This window comes from Accipiter gentilis, chromosome 20 (genome assembly GCF_929443795.1).
Source record: "Accipiter gentilis chromosome 20, bAccGen1.1, whole genome shotgun sequence".
Lineage (NCBI taxonomy): Eukaryota > Metazoa > Chordata > Aves > Accipitriformes > Accipitridae > Astur > Astur gentilis.
Genome location: NC_064899.1, coordinates 291412 through 319353, shown reverse-complemented (window position 1 = coordinate 319353; position 27942 = coordinate 291412). Strand labels below are relative to the sequence as shown.

Sequence of the window (27942 nt, the reverse complement as noted above, 5' to 3'; positions counted from 1 at the left end):
ACAGAAAGGTATTATTACTGTGAGCAGACCCAAAACACTTTCCAAATGATGAGCTGGTATCAATACAGTACACGTGAAAAAGTCAGTAGAGGAAATGCTTCTGTGAATATTCAATCTCAGTTTGGAAGCAACAATCTGATCACAGTGACACTGGAAGATAAAGGCGTACTACGCAAACAAAAATCAGGTATTACTTCTACATTTCTTTAAGTCTATCTTTTATTTATGGTGGGTTTATTTATGTTCCTAGAAACTACTATTCAGACTTTGTGTCTTTCCTGCAACTCAAAAAGCACTCAGGAAGCAACCAAGGTGGCCAGAGACTTTCATACAGTCACATAAACATCTAGGCTGGATGTTTATATGGAGACCTCTGGAGACCTGGATGTCTATATGGAGACCTCTGGAGATCATTTAGTCTGACCTTCTGTTGTAAGCAGTCAGGTTAGCTTATCCAGGGTCTAGTCAAGCTAAGTCAGTTTCCCTATGCAGAAGGAGATCACCACATAAAGACTGTCCATGTAAATATATGAGAATCTAAGATGAAAAAATATCTTGAGTACTGCTTTCAGCTGAACAGCCTCTGAAACTCAGATGCAGTTTTTTCTTCTCTGCATTCTTTGGGAAATAAAACATCATCTTTTCCTAATTTTGCTTGTATTAAATAAAAAAAACAAGCAATGATCTGTCATACACAGAAGATGGGAGTCTGACATTTAGAATCAAAACTGCTTCCAAAGTAGGCAGTAGCATCCTCCTCCTTTTGCCTAACAAAATGCATGGACACCAAAAAGTATTCCACCCTAAATGAGAGAGCTCTAAATAAAAGATAAGAAAAATGCCATTTGGCTGAAGAAACCTTCAGTACCTAAACAGCTTAATAATGCCATTGAAGAAACAAGCCAAGTCACTTCTAAACTGAAGTTAACATACTAAAAACTCTGAAGCATCACACTACACTAAGGGAATTTAGCATATTTGTACATCTGACTAGTTGACGACACCTGCGTTCTCAGAAATATTTGGTAAAGTGGACTAGCATTCGGTCTTGACATGAATTAATCTATCTTTACAAATGTATCTTTTGTCACAGTGAACTACACTTAACCTGCCTGCAATCATCTAAAAGAAATACATTTTTTACTGAAGTCCCTGGCCAATGTTATTTTTGTTTCCAATGCTGCTAACTTTTGAGGAATCACTCCAGAGATACTAGCAGTATCAGCATTACTAGTCAGACAAAGCAACACCATTAACAATTGTTCTGGATAAGAGCAGACTGAAGTGTTTTGGCCAGTGAAGTGCCTGTAAAGCAATATAAACAAGGTGTTTAAGTTTAAGTGTCTGGCCTTATATGACCAAACACAAAAGAATCTGAAAAACAAATTACTTCTACAAGTTCTTCTAAGACTGTGGTATTTCAGCACTGACATTAAGGTTTCATTCCTAGTTGTCTCCTGTGCTTCAGAACTGAGCCAGTGAATGCTGCTATTAAATTTTCAATTAACATATTCACGATCAGACACCACTCATCTAAAGGGTCTTCAGTGGAGGTTTTCTTAGGCAGCACAGCAGAAGGACTGGTGCTTACTGGCTTTAGATACTTTTGAATCAAAAGACTGCTCTTTGGGGAAAAAAACCACAAAGTAAAAGAAAGGAATTCTTCTGACCTAAGCAACACAAAGTTTCTTCTGTCTTCACTGGTGATGAAGTGACCAGCAATCCAAGAACAACTGAATTTATTTAATCCCAAAATAACAAGGAAAGTAGTCCTTTTTTCTCCATGGGAAGTCACCAAGCAATTTCTGCCCCCTCCATTCAACTGGACATGCATGCCAATATCTGTTTTTCTGCTTATTTCAGTGGGCAGCACTGCTTCATAAACTCTTCTGCTCTCCCAAGTAAAATTTCAAACTGCTTGTCAGCAAAGTAGAAGAATGATTACCTTGGAAAAATGATGATGATGATCCAAAAAAGCATGCAGACCTTTATCAGGAGCTTAATTAGTCCCTGAACTACCTGGAAATTCTCCAATTAATTATGCAGTATGTAAACAGAATTGGTAATCACACTAAAGCTACTTCAAAAAAAGAAAGTATTAGGAAGCTCTAATGGCAGAGAATTTGCCTAGAAGGCTGCAAGCTGTTCAAAGTACAGTTAGTGCTCTTGACATTGGCACCTCCTGCTTTTGAGGGTAATACTGGAAACCTAGGTACAGCTTCCAAGCTAAACTGAGGCAGAGAAAGTTGCCAGAGAAAAGGCTGAAGACACCATGCAGACAAATTACTCCCTTTCAAAGACTTTTTTAATACGAAAGAACACTCGCTGTTAAGAAAAAGGCTTGCATGTGTTCAAGTCTATCAGGATAGGAGTCCTCTGAGCTAGTAAAATGTGCCCATTAAGACCATGCTAGTTTATAACTTTTAAGTTACATTAACTGCAAAAGGAAAGCCATCAACCTAATCTAGCTCAGTCACGCTCCAGAAAGTTGCAAATGGAGACATTTACAGTATTCTGGGTTAGAATGATTTCATTTCCCACTTCTGACTTGGTCATAATTCGTATGAAAAAAGAACATTTCTACCTGACAATACATAAGCTTTTGTTAAATTCAATGCAGAAAAGCCATCATCCCATTTCTGAACTGTAGATAGCAAGAAATTCCTCTGATTTAACATGAATCTCAAAGGCACATCCTTGCCAAGCAAAAGCCACAGAAAAATTCCCGATTTTAAACATAAGTATTGTACAAACTACTAAAAGAACAGTTAACAAGTATTGGAGAGGACAGCCAAGTAACAGAAAGCCAGAAAAAGTGCTACAAAGCAGTTGTTTTCCAAGATTCAAAATGCCAAGAGAGATCCAAAATTCATGCAACACATTGCCTCTTCATAACTGAGGAAAAAAACTCTGGATGCCAACTTGTTTTGTACCAGCAACTGCATGCCTCAAAACTGGAAATTTTTTTTGTGTAACTTCAATGAAGTTAAGCTCCAGGGTACCTCTTCAGAAAAGCCAAGTTGTTAAGGAAAAGAATAAACTCAACTAAGTTTGTATTTTAGATGAAGTTTAACTTCAAATAGCTCTCCAGTTTTATTTTAAACAAACTTCAAAAGTTTCAGGCTGTACACTAGCGTGTGAATACTCAATTGCAGGCACTAAAAACCAATATATTGTTCTCTCAGCTTCTCACTAATAGACAACATTTCCTGTGCAGATAAGCTGGTTTTGCCTAGGTAAGATTCAGCAGTAAGGGAGGACAAATAAAAGGGGGGAAGAGGCAGGGAGGAATCTATGTCATCACTTAGAAGATCAAAACAAAAGGCATACCTCAAGATACAAGTGGGGCTTTGTAGATGACTGAGGATTGTGGAGGTAGCTGGGAAGAGCATGTGATAACAGCTTTCAAAGATGGTACCCTTTCTACATTAACCTGCCTGCAAGGAACCAGTGGAACACCTGCAGTATGCAAAGGGAAAGCAGGTGGTCTAAATGATAAAGAGGGTGAAAACCATTTCAGTGACATGCCTAAAACAAGCACTGGCATAGTAACTATGAAGAATTTGGGCATCAAGCTATAACATACCCTAACTCAATGCTGATATTACTGAACATTGAAAATGCTGTCCAGATGAAATTTCTTCATTGTTTATCTAAAAAGTTTCAACATTTAAAGCACTATGATTGGGGTTTCTTTTAATTCTGTAGTAAGCAGCAGTTACCATCTCTAGACATATAAATCAAACTCACAAGATGAATGAGAAGTATTGCCTTACATGCCAGGCTCAAAGTATTTTGATCAGCAGCACGCAGTCCAGCTGGAGGTCAGCAGCTAGCGGTATATCCCAAGAGCTGATACTAGGACCAACACTAGTTAACATCTTTGTTAATGACCTGGATGATGGGAGAGAGTGACCCTCAGCACAGTTACAGATGATACAAAATTGGAAGGAGTGACTGATACATAAGATGGTTGTGCTGTCATAGAGGGACCTTATCAGGCTGGAGAAATGGGCTGACGGGAATCTCATGAAGTTTGAAAAAGTGAAATGCTAAACTCTGCCCTTGGGAAGGAATAATCCTCCACACCAGTACGCACCGGTACGAACTGGAAAGCAGCTTGGCCTAAAGTGACCAGGGATTCCCAGTATTGCATCAAGGAAGGCCAACAGCATCCTGGGCTACATTAGGAAAAGTATCTCTAGCAGGTCAAGGAAGGTGATCATTTCTCCTCTACTCAGCACTGGTGAGGCCACACATGGAGTGCTGGGCCCAAGTCTGGGTTCCCCAGTAACAGAGAGACATGGACATACAGGGATGAGTCCAATGAAGGTCCAAGAAGATAAATAAGGCACTAAAACATTTGTCATACAAGGAAATTATGACAGAGCTAGGACTATTTAATCTCAAGAGACAGCTCAGGAAGGATCTTACTGATGGGTCTCGTTAATGAGAGGGTATAAAGAAGATGGAGCCAGGCTCTTCTCACTTGTGCCCAGTAAAAGGGCAAGAAGCAACAGGCATAAACTGAAATACAGAAACCACCATTTAAATTTAAGCAAAAACTTTTCTACTGGAACAAGTTGCCCAGAGCAGTTGGGGAGTCTCCATCCCTGGAGATACTCAAAACCCTGACTGGAGAAGGCCTTGAGCAACCTGCTGTAGCTGACCCTGTTTTGCGCAGGAGAGTTGGACTAGGTGGCTTTCAGAGGACCCTTCCAGCCTCAACTACTCTGCGATTCTGCAAAATACTTGAACATAATCTCAAAGCAGAATCTGAAGCAAATACATCTTGTGTCATGCCAGTGCTGAATCGAATTAAAAAACACAAAGTCATTAAGTTGAAAATATCCTGGCCCTAGATTCCCAAGAACTGTGATAGAAAGACTGAGAAAACAAAAACCTTGTAAGAACCTGATCAAAACTAGGTTTCAAAGAAACCAGCTCATTATTTTGTTATCATAGGCAACCTACAACACACAACTTGCATTAAAGCTCACGTGAGGCAGCTGTTCTGACTAATAGTTTTAATAATCAAGATTGAGGGAATATTTTCCTACAGATAGAGGCACTAAGACTGTAAGAAAAAAAATTTTTTCCCCCATGTACTGTAACAGATACACTAGCTAAATACTTCAGGCTAGTTGAGTAACATACCATTTCCCTGCATGTTCACCTCCCAGCATATTTAAGCACGCATTTTTTTGGTAAAAATTCTTGTAGACATGCCCATAATTAATTTTCTGTTCTCTATCTTTAAAATGTATTACAGAAAGTTACAAGTGTAGTCAGATCTGTTCTACTAATGCAAAATTAAGACAACTAAACAAGCCTAGAGAGGTCAGTACTATTTCTTCAGATTCAAAAACTAGCTTACAGATACACCACCTACATGAAGTTTCTACTTTAAGAACAGGAAGTTAAATAGCCTAAAGATCTGTAAATATCCCACTGGTTAGGCACCAGGAGCCTCAAATACAAATTAAGAAGTCAGACATCTGACACTCTCCCTTCAACTTATTCCTAGGCATCAGTGTGCTGTGGAAGGGCTCTTACATTCAGAGATGCATCTCAATCACCGAACCCTTTCCCACCCATTCTTCTCCCCACACTTCTGACATGGCAGATAAGTACTTTTATGATTACATGAAGTTTAGCACATGCTATATGAAGGTTATCTTCAGAGGTTTTTAGACTGACAGCACAGCAAAAATGATCTACACTTTCGATTTGATCGCTTTCTCATGAAAAAGTTGCTCCATTTAGTTGGCTCATACCTGATTACTGGCGGCCATTATCAAGGTTCTCGTAGGCGCAGATTGGGGTTTACCACTTGGCATAGGCAATGCGGGTGGTAAACTGGCCATAAGCTGAGTCGGTGCTTGCAGACTGAACTGGTAAACATTAGGAGCTGTGCAAGGTGGTGTATCAGAATCCTTTTGGCAGAGAAAAAGGGGAAAAGAAAAGCAACTTTACAGAAAGTACAGTATATACAGGCTATGCATGTGAAAATGCACCCAAATATCAACTCATGTGAATACTGTAAAATTCAATGATTTTTTTCAATGGTAAAAAATATAATATAAGCCAGCACTATGTTTATTTTACACATCTAGCAGAAGTTTAATTGAACCTGCATCAAGGAAACAATGTCAACAGGTCTATGGCAATCACAGGTCAGTTCCAGTCAGCTCAAAAGCCAAAGTTATATCTCTACCAAATGCGAATTAAAAGATGGGAACTAAGGTTGGGAGAAAAACAGAACAAGAACAGCAACACTGTTAGTGATACAAGGGCTAGAATTTTAGATATCATGACAGAATCAGTCCTCTGAACAGTGTTCTGGATTGTATTTATCTGTACGGCAAAGTTACCCACTGCAATTGTTATAGTCTTCTCCCATTCTACCCAGCAACAGCAAAGTTAGGGCTCCACCTACCAAGAAACAAGGAGACGGTCTGCCAGTCAAGACTAGTATACGCACACCAGTCCCCACTTCAACTGCTAGTTAGGAGTTCTGTTCCCCTCACTTCCCAACAGAAATCTGAGTGATAATTCTTCAGGGGAAGCAAGATGGATGTAGGTTTACAGAAAAAGAGATACTATAATGGAACTGGTATTACTGATCACTATTTGTCTTCCTTCCAGCCTGACCAACAGGAATTACAGATGCATCATAAGTAGTCATAGTGGTGATGTTAAAACACTGTGTGCCTGGAGCACTTAGACAACAAGCAAGGAGGCAAGCACAGATGTAAGGGTTTATAGGAATTACTGAAGCCTGATAACACCCAACTTACTGCCTCAATTCTTAAATGACCAATTATTTTCTAAGTTGAGAAAGTTGAAAGGCAAGCTACAGCCTTTTGAAACAACTTTGAACACAGACCTTGTAAAACTCATTTTTCAGCCATAACACAATGGCAGCAGATAAGTACCTTTCCCTCCATTTTACTGCCGCTTTTTAACTCACCCTTAATTCCAAAGTGTTCTGAACTTGAAAATAATGGAAAAACCTATTCTTTACCCCAAAACACTAGTGGTTTTTTCCATTTCCAGCCATCTGGTTCAAAGTATAGCAAGAGATGGGGCTTGGCCAATTATCAGTTTAGGAGTTACCATATTAAAAGACATTATTGTCTCAGATTATCAAGGATCTTTATTGTTAATTACTGAAATATTCTATTGTTCTTTCTCTAAAAATTAATTGCCTGGAAGCAAAAACTCTTCACTTAAACCAAGCAAACTTTAAATAGACCTCCAGGGCTACTACTTGCCCTCACATGGCTGTGCTTTCCAAATTAGATTGTTCAGTTAGAGAATAGGCTGTCCAGGAAAATGTTTTCAAGGACAGAAACAAAAAAAAATATTTTAAAGATTTTCTTGGGGAAAGGAGAAGGTCACTTAAGACAGACTGACAGTTGTGAATACTGAGCAGCCTAAGCAATGAAGTACTAGAAAGCAAAACTTGCATCCCAGCTGAAGTGAATGCCCACAGTAGAAACAGTCCTCAATAAAACTGTCAGCTATTAGAACAATCACTCCTACGTTGTGCTTACTAAAAAATAAGTTCTAGAAAGAAAGGAGCTGCTCTCCTACTAGGTTAGCCAGTGCTAAAAGTTACAGAATGCCTTTGCAAAGCAGTTTCAGATATTTGCATCATTAATGCACTAGAGACAGATCGTACTGGTACCAAGAATCTGTGCAGAAACTTAAGTCTTATTTATGAGACCAGATGTTTACCATTTAATAAATATGTTCACAGTGGGCATGTCGTAGCACTGATCAAAAAATTAAGCTTAGTTGTATGCATGTGCAAAGCCAACTGCCTGGATGAGATAGCATTTTTCTCCTTTGCCCAATCTTAGATTATTAGCCATGGGAACAGGCTAAGGTTTCTACAAAGATGAAGCTGATACTTTCTTAACTAAGTAGGTGGTAGAGTCAGGTACAGGGGCAAAAGCTTGGATTAATAAGCTGTAGTTTCTTTAGACACTATTGGTCATGGAATTATTAAAAAGCTTATAAAAAGAGAAAAAATAAAGAAGGAGTAGTAAAGTTTGAACAGACAACTTCTGCACATGCTCACAAGTAACCATGAGCACGCAGATGGAAGGGAAAAGGGGATCTTACCATCTATCCAAACCAATGCATTATCTTCTCTGATGCAACCTTCACAAACCTGACCAAGGAATAGTTTTAGTCTCTCCACTCTTTCTCAGCTGCTTAGATACAATTAGACCCCCTGAAGAGTCACATACCTAACCTAGATGGGACACTTCGCATTTACAAGATTTCTAAGGGGTTTTATGCAATAAAAAGTTAACTCCAGTATGAAAGCAGCAGCAGATGGAAAAGAAAAGGAAGTCATATGGTTTAACTGAGACTAGATAAATTTCAGCACAAAGGAAGCTTGTGTTGCTTTAATTTATAACAGGTATGTTCTTCTGCCTCAATGTTATTTACTGATACACATCTCATACAAGTAGATTTTATCTCTCTTCTGAGGTCATCCTGGATTGCTAACAGGATTACTATGTGGAATTGATACGCTGACTTCTCATCAGCATCAAAATCCTTTTGTGAAGAGCATTACTTTTCTTACTCAAACTGAAAGGTTAACCTCAGTGACCAGAAAATTGAGCCCAATGTGAACAAAACTGGTTTTCCACAAGCACTGCCTACACTGAGGGATTAAGTCTTATTTGGTCTTCTGGACAGGATTCTTAAGTGTAATGTGCAAACTTGAAGCATTACAGAAGTTCAGAAGATCTACAAGTAAGTAAATGCACACAGGTAATACTCTGACACTTTAGATCCGTATCTGGAAGACAAAACCTCTGACCCTTATTAGGGTAAGGGCTGCAGACATCACACTGCAAAAAGATGAATGTAAAATAAAGGGGTAAAGCTTACAATGACTGCACTAAGAGCCAAGATATGTTTCCAATCTCTTGAATACTACTACTATGAATGCCAATCATACAGAGTCCTCATCCTGCAAGGAAAATATCTTCTAAAGAGATGCTTTTGGAAACAAAGAGAGACTGCCAGATACAGGTTTATCCTACCTGTAAGTTTCCATTTTAAAACATACTCTTTAAACCACTTTCAACTTCCTGACTCAGAACTTAGTACCTGGAAGGAAGATTTCTATTATTCATAGCCTTGATTACTGAGGACTCTTTAATTTACCTTAATGTTAGAAAGAAGATAAAAGTATGGAAGAGACCTAGAAACTCAAGTGTTAACGATGATCTCTCACCTAACTGCAAATTTTGCTTGAGAAGTGGGATCCCCTAGCCTTCTGTGTAGACAGAAACAGTGAAACACTGCAGTTGTATGAAAGATAAAGAGCTGAAGCAATCTTACAATCCAAACTTCTCTTCCTGACATCAGGAGAGAACAAAAAATCCTTTACTCTTCTGCAAAATGCATTTCCCCTTATAAGAAGTCCCAGGACCCCATCAGCAAAACAATATTTACTTACCAGAAGCTCCTTACTAACTAGGTCTGGCTGTAAGAGCTTATTCCATTCCATTAATAACTCAAGGCTTAAGATACAAGGTAAACTGTACTGGTACATTCATCCATCAAGACAACAGTTCAGTTTCCATGAATTTCATGTGCACTCAATCATACTCATATGCTTGCTTTTCCATGATTCTAAATGCATGAAAAAGCAGTGCCTTCTGCTTTGTTTCGTGATGAAGTCAGTTGAGAAGTTTCAACTGACTGACAACAGCTTCCATTTTAGAGCTTTCAATTTCCAAGACAATGGGGTTTTTTTAAAAGCTGGAGTGGCCTAAAAAGATTAATTCACAGTCTCAGTCTGTTTAAGTTTTGGCCCAGTGGTAGAAGAGTCTAACTATCCTAGAAATCAGTATTCAGAAATCAAAACTTAAACAATAGAATGCAAATTTCTTGCTTATGTGACAGATTTGGGTTCTTACACCCCACTGCCCACCTCCCAAGAATGAACTACAGAGGTCTTGGCAAGAAGGTTCTTACTGTTTCTATTCTCCAAACTTCTGCCACTAATTAAACAATTGTTTTCTTTTTCCCACAACATTCAGGAGCTGGAAGCTGAGAGAACAATGACCACTTCAGTAAAAATTGTGTTCCATCAAGAACTGAAAATAGTGAGAAAATTGGTGTTTATAGTTAACACTTTACACAGATTTTTTCATGTGCTCCTCTACTTTCTTAGAATTAAACTGATTTAACAGCTAACTGCTGCCAGTCTTACTCCTTTTGCCTCTTTTCCCATTCTGGCCTTCTCCATTATACCTGCATTAGCATTTAATGTTATTGAGCCAATTCACAGAGGTGAACCACAGAAATAGTAATCCCCTTTTTGCTAGCTTCACCTTCTGAATCAGCTCATCATAGGATTAGGTGAACACCAGGGCAGAAAAGCAGGAGCAGCTAGTGAACAGAAACATCCCTAGCAAGAACATCTAACTACTGGATTGGCTTAGTAAAAGTGTAAAACCACACTCCTTGGAGCATAAAGCAATACCAGAAAACCTCAGACATTTCATAGTTTGGGGCCACGTGCAAGAACAGAACTTCAGTGCATGTTCTCACTTGACTGGTTTTAGCCCCAGCATACTTAACTCTGCTCAGTAAATCAACATGCTTCCAAAGTGATTTCATTGATTATACATCACATTTCTTCCGCATCACCTTGTGCCATTTCCCTTTTTGGTAGGTGGAGCCATAACTTTAACTATGGTGTAAATACGGTAGAATTGAAACGAACAAAATTTCTCCTTCTATAGGAGGTCACAGGGTAGAGAATTTACATCAATGCAGTTGTACCATTTCCATTTGCCAGCCTATGAAACAATACAAACAGTCTTGAGTAAGACACAATTGGTTGATTTTTCTGCCTTTAGGTCAACTGCATTACAAAAGGAAAACATCTGGGTCATTGTGCTTACAGGAGGGGAAAGTGAAAGAAGAGATACAGAATACACAAGCAAAATTAAAAATATGCATCCTCCAAAAGCATTAGTGTTAATTTTACAGAAAGACAACTAAAAACGTAATCTAATTAGTATCTACCAAGATTAAATACAAGCACAGTACCCCTTTAACCTCACCCCATATCCTGCCAGGCCTGACTGTGGGCTTATTCCATGTTTTAATCAATACTCAATATATTTCAGATAAGCCATCTTAAATATAAAAGGTCCCAGAAGTGCGTCATTTCAAATTTCCTTTGTTACCCCCAATACCTTCATTTCACAGGCTTTCAATTGGTCTGTATTGTTAAGAGTACAGTAATATTTCATGTTTTTCAAGTTAAGCACTCAATTATAGGACTCATTATGTAAGCTGAACATGTACCATACTAGAATATAAATACTGAATTTAGGTTTTCTTCCATCCTAAAATGGCTTAGGTACCTCTGGATTTTTCATGGGAGGGAATATTAAGATATGGCAAGAACAGGACTAGCCTTTGGCATCAGAAAGTAGTCTGAACTTGACTTCTACAAAACTGTGTGCTTCTCTCCTTGCTTCACTGACATCATAGCAGCAAAATCCAATTTCACTTGCTGATGTACACATTCCTTCTGTACCCTTTGCTGCTTAGAATACTTGTTATTAAATTACTTTATAATTTTGTGCTCGAAATTGTGCCTCCTGCAGCTTTGCAGAAATTTATACTTACTTCAAGTGGATACAGATAAAAGACTGCTCAAGCAACTGAGAAGAACTGAAGGAGAGCATAAGACAGTATAAAACAGCACATGGTCAGAGATACGGGTTAGAAACACAAAAAGAAGTGTGGGGACTACATGGTGAAAAATAGGCAAAAGCAGCACTGGAAAAATTTGTTCCACTCTGGTCCGCAGAAACTGTCAGTAATCTGCACAACACTAATAGGAGAAAAGAGTAGAGTTTTAAAGGATTTGGGGCTTAAACTCTTAAATGATCCAAATCAAATGTCAATCAAATACTTTTCCCTGGTAACACCAGGTTGTCTGTGTCTGCGTGCTCAGAGTTGCCCACTGCTTTATTTGGAGACAAGCTGGCTGCAAGTCACTTAAGCTTTAGTCTTTAAAGAAAGATGTAAGAGGCCTACTTATTGAAGTACTTGCCTCTTATTTGTTCAGGAAGGGGAAAAGAGTAAAATAGACTCTGCATTCTTCTACAAAAGGATGATCAGCTATCCATACATATATTTGAATTATTACTTTGCTTAGGACATGAGAATATTCAGGCATGTAGAAAGAAGGGAGAAAATCTCGCTCTCAGACTGAGAATTTTGTTAGGCCACCCCCTTCTGCCCCCTCTCCACACACACAATTTCAACTGGAACTCTACAAATTAATCATAACTATTAAGACAGATTTAACAAGACTACAGGAAGTGCTGTTACAGTAACTATTATGTAGTGTCTGTCCCTCTGCTGCAGGTAAACACATGCCTTACACCTGCAAATTTAATTGCTTTAAAAAAAGCAACATTTATCAGGACAAGGTATGTCATATACTCTATCACCTCTACCTGTGAATACGGAAGTACAACAGTTCCTTGTAATAAGCTAAAATTTCACAGTCTTTGATTAACAGGAAAGAAGGAGAGATGGTGGTAACTTCATTAAGCATGTTGAGTTCAAGTACTAACCCACGATTACTGCAGAGCAAGTTCCAAAGTCAATATGGATCCTGTATGCATTCAGCAGAATGATAGGAATAATGAGTATTAGTCTTATCAGTCATATTTGTATACTACTCTCACAATGTAAGCATCCAATCAAAGTACTGAATATGTAATACTTGAAGACAGTGAAAAGACATGTTCCACGAAACACTTAAGACGCTGCTCAGCATATCCCCTAGCTGATGGGGGCAGAACAGCAGGCAGATCAAGCACTGACATTCTGATGAAAGGTTGTTATAAAGCCTCAACAGCAATAGCTACAGCTAAAATTTCAAGAACAGTCTGAAAAAGCACAGTATAAATACTAAAAACTAAAATAGAGGCAAGGATTGTGTTCTCCCCCAAACTAGACTACACAGGCACCTTGTTCACTGAAACTTCAACTACCTGGACATGACTGCATGGTCTTGAGAACTCAGAACTCTTCACAAAATAATCTTGTCATAGAAGCCCAAAGAACATTATCACCAGAAACACTAAGGTAAGGTGTATGAAATTTCTTAGATCCAAACGTCTAACAGACAACTTTGAGATTCTGCGCCGGACTGGATATGAGATTATATATCCAGAAAAGAGCTTTAAAACTTGCCTATGAGCCATTACATCTGTTACTGATATGGAGGTATCACTGTCACGTAAAATGCTATGCTTTATTTGGCATAACAGCCTCAAAACTGTGGAGCATACTTAGCACCAGGAATTATACCAGACGAAAATGAGACTGCAAAACCATACCTAGGACTATTTTTTACTTGGCAGAGACTGTTGATCAGGCAGCAGATATTCTCCAGCATTACTTTAGGACTTCGAGCTAATAAAAAACAGCTTTCTGCAATGTTTAAGCAACAAGAAATCCAGGTCACCAGTTACAGAGTGCAAGTTCAAAACAAAAAAGCACCTGGGGGCGGGGAGGGGGGAATAAAAAGGTATTTTCAAGAGGAATTTGGTCACTGCTTAAGTTCAGACTGACATCTGCAACTAGCCAGAACAAGCACAGAGCTGGGGGCAAACATAGCTCATTTCATCTGGTTTCAGATTCTCATAACAATCACTTAACTCAGTATGAAGGTTAAAGTGAGATTTCCTAATGCCAAAGGCTTATTTTCTATTGTGGAACAGTATGACTCTTCCTCCCATAGTGTAAAAACTCACACGCTTTGCACTGTCCTTGATGGCAAAGATATTTATAAAGCATCTTCCATTATTCACTTCAGCATTTGTTGGATCATTTTGGAACATGTGGCATTTTGCAACTTACCTGTTGGCATGAGTAAGTAAAGAATACAGACTGCCTTTTTGTCAGGGCAGCATATGGCATTTTAAATACCTGCACAGCAGAATACTTCACTGAGAAAAGACTTACTACATAGATGTTTGATAATTAACAGAATCCAGAAGGATGTATGTGCAGTCAAATACGTTGTGATGATCAGATTCCTTGCATCCGTAAGTTTATTTCTATGTGTTCCTCAGTTTGCTTCTGATCACTAATATTTATATGCTTCACAGAGATGAAGTAACAGGGCAGGAACTTTAGTACTTGGTATTTTGCAGGGAACTACACAGAAGTGCCAGTGGAAGAGTCAGAGCTCTGTATTGACATGTATAGTAAGACAAACCCATAAACTGAACAGCTATCTCAGTAATAACATTAGTGATACCAGAAGACAGATTTCTCTTCTACACAGTCTTTGATCTGAAATTTACTGGTCCTTACAAAAACTTTCTTTTGTGACTAAGATTTCACAGCTTGCTAGCACACTTACGAAAGACAGCACAACTAGAATTTAATCAGCCAGATAGTGCTAGCATAAGGCATTTTGCAAATAGCTTTGCTGCCTTGGAAAACCCATAAAAGGGTACTTCTTGTACAAATTATGATTTAGTCTCATTAGATCCAGTTCTTGCTTTTGGGCTGCGCAGACAGTGGCCCAGAATTATGTTCCCCCGCAAGCTAGTCCTGGACATGCAGAGATGAAAGCAATCATCTTCCTGAATTTGAGGCAGTATACTGAGGAAAAGCATATGCATCTAAAACATATGGGGAAAGACAAGGCTGTCCTTGAAGGAGGCAGTTCTCTTGTTCCTCAGTGGTACACAAGTTCTCATCTTCAGAAGGTTACCATCAGTATGGTCCCCGAAGGAAGGAAAGCAGTAGCAGGAATGGGAAGAAATCAGGGTAGTAGCTTTAAGCTCTTATATCCCTACACTTCCTTTTTTCTGAGTATGTACAAGAGTCAAGAGGCTGACTTTACGTGTTATCTCTGGTTTAGGCCAATCCAGTCTCCAGAAAAACCTGCTGCTTTTTTATTGTTCTATTCTGACACCTGTTCTCTGGCTGCTGGAACAAATCTATAACCATTGCTATCTCTGAAGTGCCCGTTAAGTCCAAGATGCCAGGAGCCTTGTCTATTCAGCTGCTAAGCCATATTTACAGAACAAGGCAAAATCTGTAATGCTGCTAGAACTTCAAGGAAGCAAATCTTTAAACACCATACAGCATGCTGTATTACAACCAAGTAAACTAACTACTGTTACAAGCAACTATTAAACTATAGGGTTTAACAGAATTTCTAGGATCCCTAAAAGCAATACTGCACTGCTTTGATAATGCTTGCATACTTAATATATACTGCCAATACTGCTTCCAGGACATACTGATGAATATACACAAGGCCTCAAGACTTATGGCTGGTGTACAGTGATGTGATGACTTCAGAATATAGCTAACTCCGTGCTAGAGTGGATGGCTGGAATACTTTAACTTCAGTAGAAGCCCATTTCCTCTTCCTCAACATATGTAAGTTGACTTTGGTTATATTGGTAGGCAGATCTCTGAAAGGTCAAGGTGCAGCTGATCACTATTACCAGTGAAACTTTAGCAGTAAATTGAAAAGCAAATACACTATCAAGTCCCTCTAGTCTGACAGCTAGGATCTTGTAGTTGATACACAGCAAAAGATATTCTGCTGTCATGCAAAATGCATCTCCAGAAACAGTGTCTTGACACAGAGCTTGTGCTTAAGGTTAACAGTGACATCATAGGGATAAATATTTTGCTATTAAAATAAAACCTTAATTATTTGGGAAGAGATCAGCAAACTGTCAATCTAGGATCTCCCTGTCTCCTGCATTTTCTTTATAAGCTATACCTTGCTTTCATGTCTTCAGTATCAGAGAAGTTCAGAAGATTTAACTTTAAACAAATACAGAATCATTCCTGAGCAATCCTTCCACAAGATCAGAGCTAACACTACATATAACTCTACAGTGATGAGATGTGCCATATTCATATTCCCTTGTTCTGAAGCTGGTACCCAGGTTCACTGCATCATACCCATTTGCAGTGGACCAGCAGTTTTTGCACAAATACCAGTTGCCACACATGCTTGATGTTCCTCTGCTGGAAACTGGGCATCGTATTATACCAGATCATGCCACAGATAGCCTCTTCAACTCAACCAGGACTGCTCAACCAGAACTTGCTCATCCTCACATATCCAAGTGTGATTAGGATGAACTCATCAGTTATTTGTCAGAAACGTGCCATTCCATTCCAAATTAAGATAACATACTGGCAGTCTACTAAGGACATAATACCAATAAATGACCAGGGCTTAAACTAGGGTCTGTCACAAGCACATGGGCATAAGGCTTTATTTTGTTAAAAAGGGCAGCATTTCCATTTACTTTGTGGATGCCCAAGCTGATTGCAGGTCTTTCTTTTTGAGAGCTTCCTTTTAACTTTTCATTAATTTCTCTGGCATCAGGCAATGAAATTTCATCTTCAACGCCAGGCAAAAAGGGACTAAGGGGAGGTCATAACTACTCACCACCCATTACGTTGGGAGTGCACAACATTAAGCAAATACTTGGATTTTCTCATAAAACTTACTACACCAAAATCTTTCTGACATACTCAAACCAGGAGCATGGCTAGTAGTATCACTGGCAAGCATCATGCTGTTCTTTTTCCATTAGCCAGATGGTACAACTAAAGCATTTAACATATTTACTGAAGGTGGAGTGAAAAGACAATTCAACACAGGAAATTCAGTAATGTAAAGGAATTACAGAAAGCAACCAGAACATATAAAGAAAGCGCTTGTATTCAATCAAAAATTAATGAGGGACAATTCCCAACTTTTAATTCCATATTTGACTAGTTTTTGAAAGCAGTCAAGAAACAGGTACTTGGACCTCTCTTGGCCTCATCCAGTTATTCACTATTGTAGTCAACTGGTTATTACATCTTGTTCCAGTCAATACCTCTACCTAGCACACAATGCTTCACTAGATTTATAATGAGCACCTCTTGCCATGCAATGCAGTTTTATGCTTTATAATTTGCGTTGCCCAATTTCATGTCGATTTAACTCAATACCAAAACAAAAACACCTTATAGAATCTTAAGAGTCTGGGAACATACCTAAAGAGACTACAGCCTCCTCTTCCAGGAAATTACAATAAAGCCCAGCAATTACTTTCAAACTGCACTTCCAAACAAGGAAGCTGACAGCAAGGACTTTAAACATACGAGGGCCCCATTACCATTAAAACATGAACTGACTGCTGCTTAGCTGAAAATAGTAAGGAAAATTATTCACCTTCACAGCACAATATGACGTTCCATGTTCAATTTGGGGGGGAGGGGGGAGGACCAGAATTTGACAATGGGGGATCAGAATTTGACAATGGGAGATTTTGCTTGATGGGAAGATTTATGAAGATATGTTTCTATTCTTCTACTTAAGTAGCTACTGTTAACTTGGGTTTTTATATTTTATTACATCTAACTACTACCACAAAGAGTACCAAAGATTTAGGATGGAATTAAGACCCATTTAATTTAATGAAAAAATATTTGATTTCAGTAATTTTTCTGAGCAGGGGAAGCTATTAATTTGCTGTAGCAGCTTAGGGATAGTATCACATTAACTGCTGTTGAGGCTTTGAAGAGTATGACAAACTCTGCCTCTTATTAGTTTAACCCATGAAAAGAAAAAGCTTACAATGTCACTGCCGGAGAGTGATGATACAGAAGAGGCAGATGAGCCAGAGGATAACTGTTGTGTACTAGCCAATGACAAAGCCAAGCGTTGGTTGTAAGATGGTTCAGAGTCTCTGTTCTGTTGCTGTTCTCCATTGCACGGAGCTATCTGGTCTCTCATTTTCAACCTATTATCTGTTAACAGAAAACATAAGTATCATTTAAGAGCACAGAATACAAACACATGGGCCTTGAAGTCTAAGAAGAGCTGCAGTTTAACAAGCTAATTGAAAAACAGGCTCAGAGAAAACTAGTCTTGGGTTAGAAAGTTACAAATTCCTTTTATTTTTTTCCTACATTTCTGAAAGTGATTAATTTCAAGGCATAAGTATTTCGAATTACATCAAATTCAAGAAAAAAATTTAAGTTGGTTTCAAAGATTCCTGCTATACCTACCAAGTTCAGGTGATAAATTAATTTTGCTCCCCCACTTCTTTTTAATCCAGGCCCTGTAGTCAATCACTTCTTGGGTCACTTTGATGATTCTACCTAATGTGCTAAAAAAATTTTTCAGTTAAGTATTAAACAAAGACTGTTACATATTTGCAAGCATTTCAACCAGCAATCAAATTATGCTACAAGTCAGTTTAAGATATCCCTAACCAAAGAATCCTTTTGAACTTTCATTTCCTTAGCATACTATTTAATCCACTGAAGCATCACAATTTTTAAATTAGTGTATTACTTATCTTTTACCATACTAACATGCAAACACTGTAAGATTTTTACTCTGTGTTTCTAAATGGAGTGCTTCTTAATTATCAAGAATGTACATGCAAATACCAGCATGCTTGATAAAAGCAATTTCCAGGTTCTTGCATTTCTCCATACAGAAAATATTTTTCCACAGAATCTGGATTTCAACAGTTATGGGATGCACTGAAGACATTAATATCCCAGCCCCCAGGCTGACTTTCACACTGAAGACAGAGATCTTCACTAGCCCTTGCTTACAGATTTACAAGACAACTTAAAAAGTGTAAGATCCCACAATTATAAAGGAAGTACCATGGATCGTGAGGTAGTGGAAACAAGAAACAGACTGGCTCCAAAACCAGAATAAGTTAGAATTCAAATAAATTCATAACAGTAAGTAATTCAGAGAAACAGTCTACCTGGTCCCGGTGAACAGTGACCAGTTACCAACAAGTACAAAGTAATATTTTTCCAACATACCTTCCCAACATCCAGCTACTTGAATTGTACTGCTTCTTGAGCAGGAGTTGTGTCCTTGTTTAAGAGCTAAACCTTCAAGCTTTCCTCTCATCAGGGACTAGTGGCTGAAACACTAACTATAAACTCCACACTCAAGATATATGAAGGACTGACTATTGTACAAATATGGGCTGTGAAAAGTTATCATCTTGGAGAAAGCAAATTATTTTAGTTTTGAAAATCTTCAATGGTTACAATAAAGCTTATTTTGTATTTCACATCATAAAGGTACATTGTACCTGTACTGGAATTTTCTTTTGGTTTAGGTGTATAATGGGAAGGGAAGACATACATGAAGGTATTTAGACTACCTTTATTAGGTCATTTCATAGTAACACTTTAAAAAGGAGCAATAATTCCCCTACTAGCTTACGGATTACTATTTCATGCAAGACCAAATACCACACGTTCCATGTTTGGTCTTCCAACTTCAAAGACATGTCAGTGTGTTAGTACTGAAAAAGGCAGTCCAGCATTTTAAGCAAACATTGAACCAAATAATATCATCTAAGTTACAAGTCCAATAGTGCAGAAGGGCCTCAGACAGAATGAATGTCATCCATCATTCTATTTATGTAATGTGGACAAAATGACGCATGTTGGAAAATAAAATCTTGAATTTTACATGCAGAATTAAAAGTGCAATTGTCACCACTCAGCAACTAAAGATCTGGGTTATAATAGGTAATTCTTTGGAAACCACAGTTCAATAGTTAAGTAGAGCACATTAAGAAAGGAACAAATAAAACAGAGAATAGTATTTTGTCAATGTACACTCCCATCACGTAACAGCATTTTAAATACTCGATGCAGTTTTGGTTTCTCAATCCCAAAAAGGAGGTTAAGCCAGAGGAGACAGAATGAACACAGGGATGACCAATACTGCAGAGAATCAGCTGTGGCCCTGAAGTTGCAGTTTCCAAGACAGCAATGCCAGTATAGGACTCATACACATGCTGGGTCTCTTCAGCACTAGAACACAGAAGGAGATCTTGCAGCTAAAAAGTTTAATCTAAGAATGCCTTCAGAAAGATTTGAGCTTTTACTCCAGGATAACACAAACTTCACAACTACTGCTAGCTGTGGTCTTAGAACCAGAAAATGAACACAGAATGAGTAACAGAAGCTCTTACGGAGAAGGAATTTGTCAAGTCTGAAGCTTCTTGGAGTACTTTTCCAGAAGCAAATCAATCAGTAGTCATGCCTTCAAAGACCAGAAGGAAAATGAATTATGTAGGATGGTATTTTTATCAGCCTGGGTGACTGATATACCAAAAATGCCTGCTATCAAATAGGTGTAAAGGAAGAAACTACTGCTACACCAACAGTTATGGCAGAGTTGCACATACAGAACCTGGGAATCTCTTCTCTCACTAGATCCTTTCACAGAGAATAGAGATCAAAGCCCCACACTCTCATTCTTGGTAGAAAGCGGGGGGGGGGGGGGGGGGGGGGGGGGGAGAAATCCACTAAATTATCAGGTCAGGAGTTCAAAGGCAGATCTATGCTACATTGCTTGTACACCAAAATTAAAAACATTATGAGACATCAGAAACTGAAAGGTGATTAAGGCTATACTGCCATATATGTAAACATAGCAGCAAAGAAAGAAGCATGATCAGACTAGATACTGCTCGCAGAGAACACCATTTTGTATGTATATGACTCAAGCACATCCACGGGGTCAGAGAACAATTTAAAATAAACATTTAAAAATTGTGCTTATATCTGTTTTCAACATTGACAATGCTTAGGAACAAAATACTATTAATGTGCCCTGCCTTTAGTATGAGGAAGTCCCACGCTTTGGGGTTTCTTTTTGGCTGAGGCCAGAATTTCTACAAATATAAGACGTTCCCACAATTCTTCAATGATGCTTGTTTGGAAGACATGGAAAAAGCCAGTTAACTGGTTAATAAAATTAGACAGCTCTCCTATGAAAGATAACCCTTTAAGGTTTTTTCCTTAATATCACCATATAGTAAAACCAGGAACAAGCTAATTACATAGCTGATTTATTTTATGATAGGAGCTTAGAAGTTCCTCTTTTTACACACTGCAAGCCCTCAGTTCACCAGGACACTTTCTAGCTGTCATTATAGCACAACTACAGTGCAAATAAATCTTAAGATCACTCTCAAAAGGCTCAGATTTCTGACGTAAGATTCAGCAAAATCAAATATCTAAAGCTCCAGCCAAGCTCCACATGAATGAGTACCAGAGCAGGAAAAAAAACATCAAGTCTGTGAAAGAACAGCCAAAATAACTGTTTGGTAGGCCTTAACTGAACTTATGAAATATCCCCCTGGTATTAAAAGGGCAATATAATCTAAAAGCAGACTAAGGAGCACCTGACCTGAGAAGGTTCTGCTTGAGCATGAGGATAAAAAAACAAAAATAAAAACCTTTACCCAGACAAATACTCTGTATAGGAAAAGCTGATACTACTGACACCTCTTTAAGAGACAGCCTGCATTCTAGTGACAGACACCCACCATTTAAGATGTGAAGCAAAGGAAGGACTGTTTCAGACAGCATGTTTCTGCTGCGTCAGCACATCTAGCAGGCAAATTTAACATTCCCTTTGACAGCTCCTAGAGCTCCCAGGACTATCCTTGCCAACGAGGGGCAACCCAAACCTAACATACAGACCTGTCAGCAGTTAGATCAGTTGAACTGTACACTAGGAAGAGACCAAACAGCTTTCAAGCACAGAGATGGAAAGATCACTGTATATTTTGAAGATTATCACCTATAAATGACAACTGCAGACATGCAGCAGCAAAACCCTGCCAAGGCTTCTTCAAACTCTGAACTCTGGCCTGTTGGCATGACAGTCCCTTCCCCTCATCCACCTGCACATGTCTGGCACTCATAAGGAGGAACCTGTTGCCAATCTGCAAATTTTAGGAACTGAAGGTTTCAAAAGTCTCAGTTATACTGGAAGGGCACATCACAGCAGAACTAATCTTCCATTGCCCATTTCATTATGAACTCATCTGCCTCTCAAATGTGGCTACTCTGCTGTTTAGAGATGCAGACTGAGCACACATTCATATGCGAACCATGCAACAGGTCAATATGCAAGCCAACATCCTGACCTAGAGACATAAATATTAACCTAAGGATGCATCTTTGTCACATCCAGATCGGCATAACTTATGGCTGTCAAATGGTACAGTACCACCCTCTCCAACTTCCCCCAAACATGAACTCCTGCTGCTTCTCTTCCTTCTGATCTGCCCATCATGCAGCCACAAGCTGGATCAAATTCTTGATATGACAGGAGTGTTGATGTATTTGCTTTCAGTCAGATCAGAGAGTTCATCTGACTCACCTTCTGACTGCAGGATCACTAGATCTTATCCAAGGCAAGAGTCAGGAATATACAGACTGAGGAAGGAAGAAAAAGGGCAGCTGACAGGAGATAGCCCACAGATAGTTAGGCTAGACAAGGTATAATGTGAAATTGCACCTTAATAAAGAAACCATGGACAGGGCAGTAACAAATAGCCCACTATTTCAATGAACATGAATCAATGAGCAAGAGCTTGTTGCCAAACATTTGCTAAGGTTTCCTGTGGTTTATCAAGAAACAGAATAAAACTGGGAAAATGGTCACTAGCTTGAAACTTTGTATCCAAAGAAGAGCAACAAAACTGGTGAAAGGTCTCCTGAACAAGTCTTAGGAGGAACAACTGAGGGAACTGGGGTTGTTTAACCTGGAGAAAAGGAGGCTGAGGGGAGACATTATCACTCTCTACAACTATTTGAAAGGAGGTTGTAGTGAGGTGGGGGTCAGTCTCTTCTCCCAAGTAAGAAGCAATAGGACAAGAGGAAATGTCCTCAAGTTGCACCAAAGGACATTTAGGTTGGATATTAGGAAAAATTTCTTCACCGAAATGGTTATCAGGCACTGGAACAGGCTGACCAGGGATGTGGTTGAGTCACCATCCCTGGAGGGATCTAAAAAACATACAGACGTGATGCTTAGGGACATGGTTTAGCAGTGGACTTGGCAGTGTTAGGTTAATGGTTGGACTCGATCTTAAAGGTCTTTTCCTTTCCTTTCCATGATTCTATGAAAATATCACTCCTTACAGACTTCTTTAGTTGGCTCACTTAAGATGACACACTCTTCTCTAGTGACAGGCTATGGCCAAAGCTGTTCAAAGCACATACTGACACTGACCCTTAAGCAGGAGCTATCCTGTCCATAAATATATTTTACAGCTAGACTTATGTCCCCAAAGGCCCAAATATTAAGAAAACAATTGTTATTTTCGATCATCTTGGCTGAAGTCACAACACCAAACGTTACCTTGCATACAAGTCATGCAGATTCAAAATAGATCAGTCTCCTCCTTTTTCTACTAGGAAAATCCCTCCTTCCAAGATAACGGGGATCTGTTTGCTCTAACAAAATATACTGAACTGTCTACTAACCTTTCCTGAGCTGTTCTTGAAAGAGGATGGGTAAGAGAGACTGGGGACTAAACAGTGTTAGGGTAATATCTGTAGCTGTAAGAATTACCTTCAGGACTCAGCTGACTACTGTCTCCACTCAGGAGATAGCTTTCAACCCTCACTACACTCCAGATGTTATATTTGGAAGCTTGAATGAAGATGCTGGTAAGAGTTGAGTCCACCCCTTATTATTCTGTGGGATTTGTTACTACAGAACATGGAAAAGAAAAAGGCCTATGCTGAAGGTCCAAAATCTGACTCTTTTTCACACTGGGAATATCAGAAGCAGCAGCTGGCTAGAAAGCCTTAGATTAACTTAGGCTTGTGCTCCTTTGAGTTGGACTGACCCTGAAAAAGAGCAGTAACAACAATCGCCCAGAAAGATTTGAAATCTGAGATTGTCATCTACAAAATAGGACTCTGTACACGAAATTTTCCCTGGAAAAAGCTGATATGAATTCAAACACACTAGGTAGTTCAAGAACAAACTGTTCTACTTAGGGGAAAGCTAGCCCCATTTATGAAAAAAAAATTAATAAACTCAAGTCAGCCTGGGGAGTTCAGCCTCCTGCAAGTTCCTACCCTTTCAAGTGCTCTTCATTTAGTCTCTGTTGATCCTTCTAGTAGAATGTCACATAGCTAGTCATTGCTCTTAAACGGAGCCCATTGTTTACAGTTTAACCCACTACCAATAAGCCTAAAAGAAGGAAAAAGATTGATCAGGACAAAGGGCTCCTGGACGGCTAAGGCTTTAAGTCAGGCCACCAGAAAAGTCTGCGCACAGTCTGGACCATTCTGCCTAACGGGTAGAAGAAGGATCTGAAATACACCTAGATTGCCCAGGCACATCAGGTTTAACTAAAAAAATGAGACTGAATATGGACTGCTGTTGAGGGTCTGCAACAAACTTGCTACCAAACAGCTCATCATCCACCTACAGGTCCTTTGGCATTGACAAGACTGGTGCTAGGGGAATTACTTGCATACAGGACTTTGTTGAATGCTGTTCCTTTTGCCACACCACTCCCTTTGACAAAATGGCAAGCCACTGGCATGTCTGAGTCTCAGAACTCATCATCACTGGCACAGTTAGCCCAGAACTAGCAGAAAGACAGGTCAGATGTATGATACCTGAACACTGCTGCAGGGACTTCTCCCCAGGTTTGAAGTTGTGACAAAATTCAAACATTTTCCCAAATACAATAAGTGTACATGTGAAGTGCACATACTGATGACATCTGAGGCTGTGTCCTGGTTTTAGCATTAAATGCATCTACAAATATACTTTTTGCTGTCTGTAATAAATACAGGTGCCTCATAAGAGAACAACTATATCCATTGGAGAACCACGGAGAAGTTAATGAAGGCCTGTACCCAAGACACAAGCAAGATTTCAGGAATCCCCAAGTTGTTTTATCTATACTTATGTAAGAATAAAGTTTCATTCAGCAACAAGAATTGTCAGCCAATACACATTTAACAGATACACCTTTAATCCATTGTAAAACAGCAGTCTCAAATGTCAGTGTGTAACACTATGTACCATTCTTCCTATACCTCCATCACAGGCACAAGTGCGGTCTCAACCTCTGTGAATTTAACACCACAGAAAACCTGCTATTAAAATACTGTCAGTTGTAAATCCACAAGTGAAAGACTGCATCCACTTTGTGGTAAACTTACTATAGGAGAACTATTTCACCTTCCAATGACATTAATGCTGAAAGTTAATAGCTTGACTAGAGTTTGAAATTTTATCTAGATAGTTTATGTGACTTGTTACAGCCACCCACCCCCGCAATTAGCTGGGAAGCTCAAAGCCATTGGGATTCTAGGGAACTCTCAAGGAAGAGACATCCTCTGATCTAGCCCCAATTTGTACTGAGGTTTAGAATAACAGATGCTAGAGCAGATACATGAATGAAAATACAACATATCGGACATGTCTTCATTTTCTTTCTCCTCCCCTTTTCAAAAAACAGAAAACTTGCAAAGGTCAGAGCTGGGAAAGTACTAGCCGTACAGTGTTTCTATGAGACATTAAGAACTGCATTAAAAATGACACATCTAGAACTACGCTACTTTTAATGGCAGTTCTGACATTACAGCCAAACTGAACTGATTCTTTTCGTAGCTTAATTATATATCAAGCCTTTTAAAACAGTTTATTGGATGTATTTATGTATTAAAGAACTAGAGAAATTTCTAGCCTTGTTGTCTAGTTTTGTGTCTAAACAAGCAGTCTGATCACACACATTTCTTTTTGCCATAGTACAGACATACATCATACCAAACATTAAACCAGCAGACCTTCCTTTGAAATACTTTAAGCGGAATGTTTGAGGGAAGACCACTTATCTTCTGGCTCCCTTCCACACTAAGAGAACCTCACATTGGACTCATCCTGGGTTTTGTCATGCTGTCTTCATTTCAGTGCTGCACAGCGAGGTATTACACTCTCATACCACTGGGCAGCCTAAATTTCTGGGCAGATTTCAATACAGCTGCAGTTAAACAATAAATAACAATATTCCTTTTATTGATTTAGACCCAAACATTCCTAATTGATTACACAGACAAACGCATAGTCAAAAAGTGGACTAATTACCTCTCAGAATCTCTATTTGGATATGATCTTGCAAGTGGTGATACTGCATGGCTAAGAACAATGTAGGCATAATCAAAAACTTGTTTCACTTGCATGGCACCGTAAGAACTTCTGCCAACGTCGTTTCCTGAAATAATGTGACAGTCATCAGATCATCTTTTTTTAATATCAGTAACCAGAAAATTATTCATACTTAAAGCTCAGAAGCCTTAACAATACAGCTTAACTCTGTTTAAATTGGTTAGCCCATCCTACTCATATCAGGAACAACTTAGGTGTGCCTATCTCAATAAAAGAAGCTAATCTTAGGAATGACACTTAACATAATGCATTCAATTTACCGCTTATAAAATACCGATGTACCAGCTCCTGAAAGAAACAGAGAATAGAGATCAGCTTAAAGCTCTTACAGATGTCTTAAGAGGGAACCTACCAAGCTTAAAGCATCATGTCTCACTTACCAGTAGAGTTTCTGCAGGCCAAATTCAGCTTAAAATTCCACTTGTGCAACCACATTATCTTCATAGGGCCAGGCATACTTACATCAACCCCTACTTAACCTTATCAAAACTACAGATTAATAAATGAGCTCATACAGATTACTTATCACCACAGGATAAACCAGTTTGTCAAACTCTATCATAGAGGATTCCAGAAGTTTGTACAGCATTGTTTTTTTGATCAAGTTAGTGGCACTTCTTGACTGCCTCTTTTTAAGCATGAGTGACATTTATAACAGAACTCTTTCCAAATCCAGTGCCACATGTGTGGAACTGCAGAAGTTAAGAACACGCTAAAGCTTCTGTATCAGGGACAATGTACAAGCATTGGTCTCCCATTTGACATCTATAAAGATCTTGCTATTACTAGCAAGAAGAAACATTTGGGGGTTTTTCGTAGATTTATTTGGCACCAGACACCAAAGTTTCACTGTCACCACTCAATTTAAGAAACAAAGAAAACTTCCTTCAAATTGCATGTCTAAAATAGCAACTAGATCTCAAGAGGGTAGAAAGCTGCTTACAGTAAAAGGTTCCCTTCTTCAGAATGATGCTTTAAATGCTGTGAGAACACTGGAAAGGGATGAACCACCAAACACACTTATTTTAAGCTTGAAAAATCAGATCAGGGCCTATGAGCAGGTTTTAATGAAAAATCTGCTCTGAAAATTGGTGGGTAAAGGACAGAATCTATCCTTTGGAGGACTGAATCCAATGAGGCTAAATCTGACTTTAGAGGAACCCTTCACTCGCTAAAGTATTTTGTCCAGCAAGCTGTTATAGACAAACATGCTGAGGTCTGCCATCCAGGGGAAAAACCAGCCTTGGCGTTACTACTTGACAACATGTTTTAGTCCTTCAAGATTCTCCAACCATAATGCCGCTTTAACAGAAAAACATAATCAATGAAAACAGACTGGGAACATAAGAGCATTTTGGGAACAGAGAATTTCTTCAGCATGGTCAAATAAAAACTGATCAAGAAATACTTCCTGTTCACTGAAGTAACTGAGTATCTTGTTCTGAATGCACCACTGCAGTATCCCACAGCTACTAGGCTCAAAATTACAGAAGCCTCTCTAAATGGCATATTTGCAATTGGACTCTATCCTGAAGTAGAAGCAGAGACCAATGTGGGCCTAGGACAGTGAATCTAGGAAGAAACACATTGTAATTAAGTTCAGAGCTGCACTACAAAGTAGCAGAGGACTTCACAAAGGACTTAGTCCAAAGGCAGCTGAATAGAGACCAAGCTATTTCAGTGGTCAAGAAATCAGAACACAAAAATGTTAATTCTACTAGAAAAACAATTATTAATTCAGTACACGTTTCCCAGGGGCAGGACACATTGTTGTGTCCTGCAGCAATGCCACCTTCCACATAATGACATGCTAAACAAATATACAAAAGAGAATTCAATTGGGA

The 27942-nt window shown here is 38.9% G+C and overlaps 1 protein-coding gene across 5 annotated transcripts in view; it reads right to left on the bottom strand.

The window, feature by feature from the left end:
- The window catches only part of TENT4A (terminal nucleotidyltransferase 4A), a 62392-nt gene that overhangs the window by 7717 nt on the left and 26733 nt on the right, over positions 1 to 27942 (bottom strand). For 2 of the 5 annotated variants that reach the window (XM_049824072.1, XM_049824073.1), the window contains exons 8-11: positions 26018 to 26144; positions 18124 to 18224; positions 17690 to 17862; positions 5778 to 5936 (exon numbers count right to left, since the gene is read on the bottom strand). In XM_049824072.1, coding sequence (XP_049680029.1) covers positions 5778 to 5936; positions 17690 to 17862; positions 18124 to 18224; positions 26018 to 26144 — 560 coding nt within the window. Of the gene's footprint in view, positions 1 to 5777; positions 5937 to 6378; positions 6436 to 17689; positions 17863 to 18123; positions 18225 to 26017; positions 26145 to 27942 lie in introns of those variants that run through there. The other 3 variants (XM_049824074.1, XM_049824075.1, XM_049824076.1) reach the window with 2 other exon arrangements.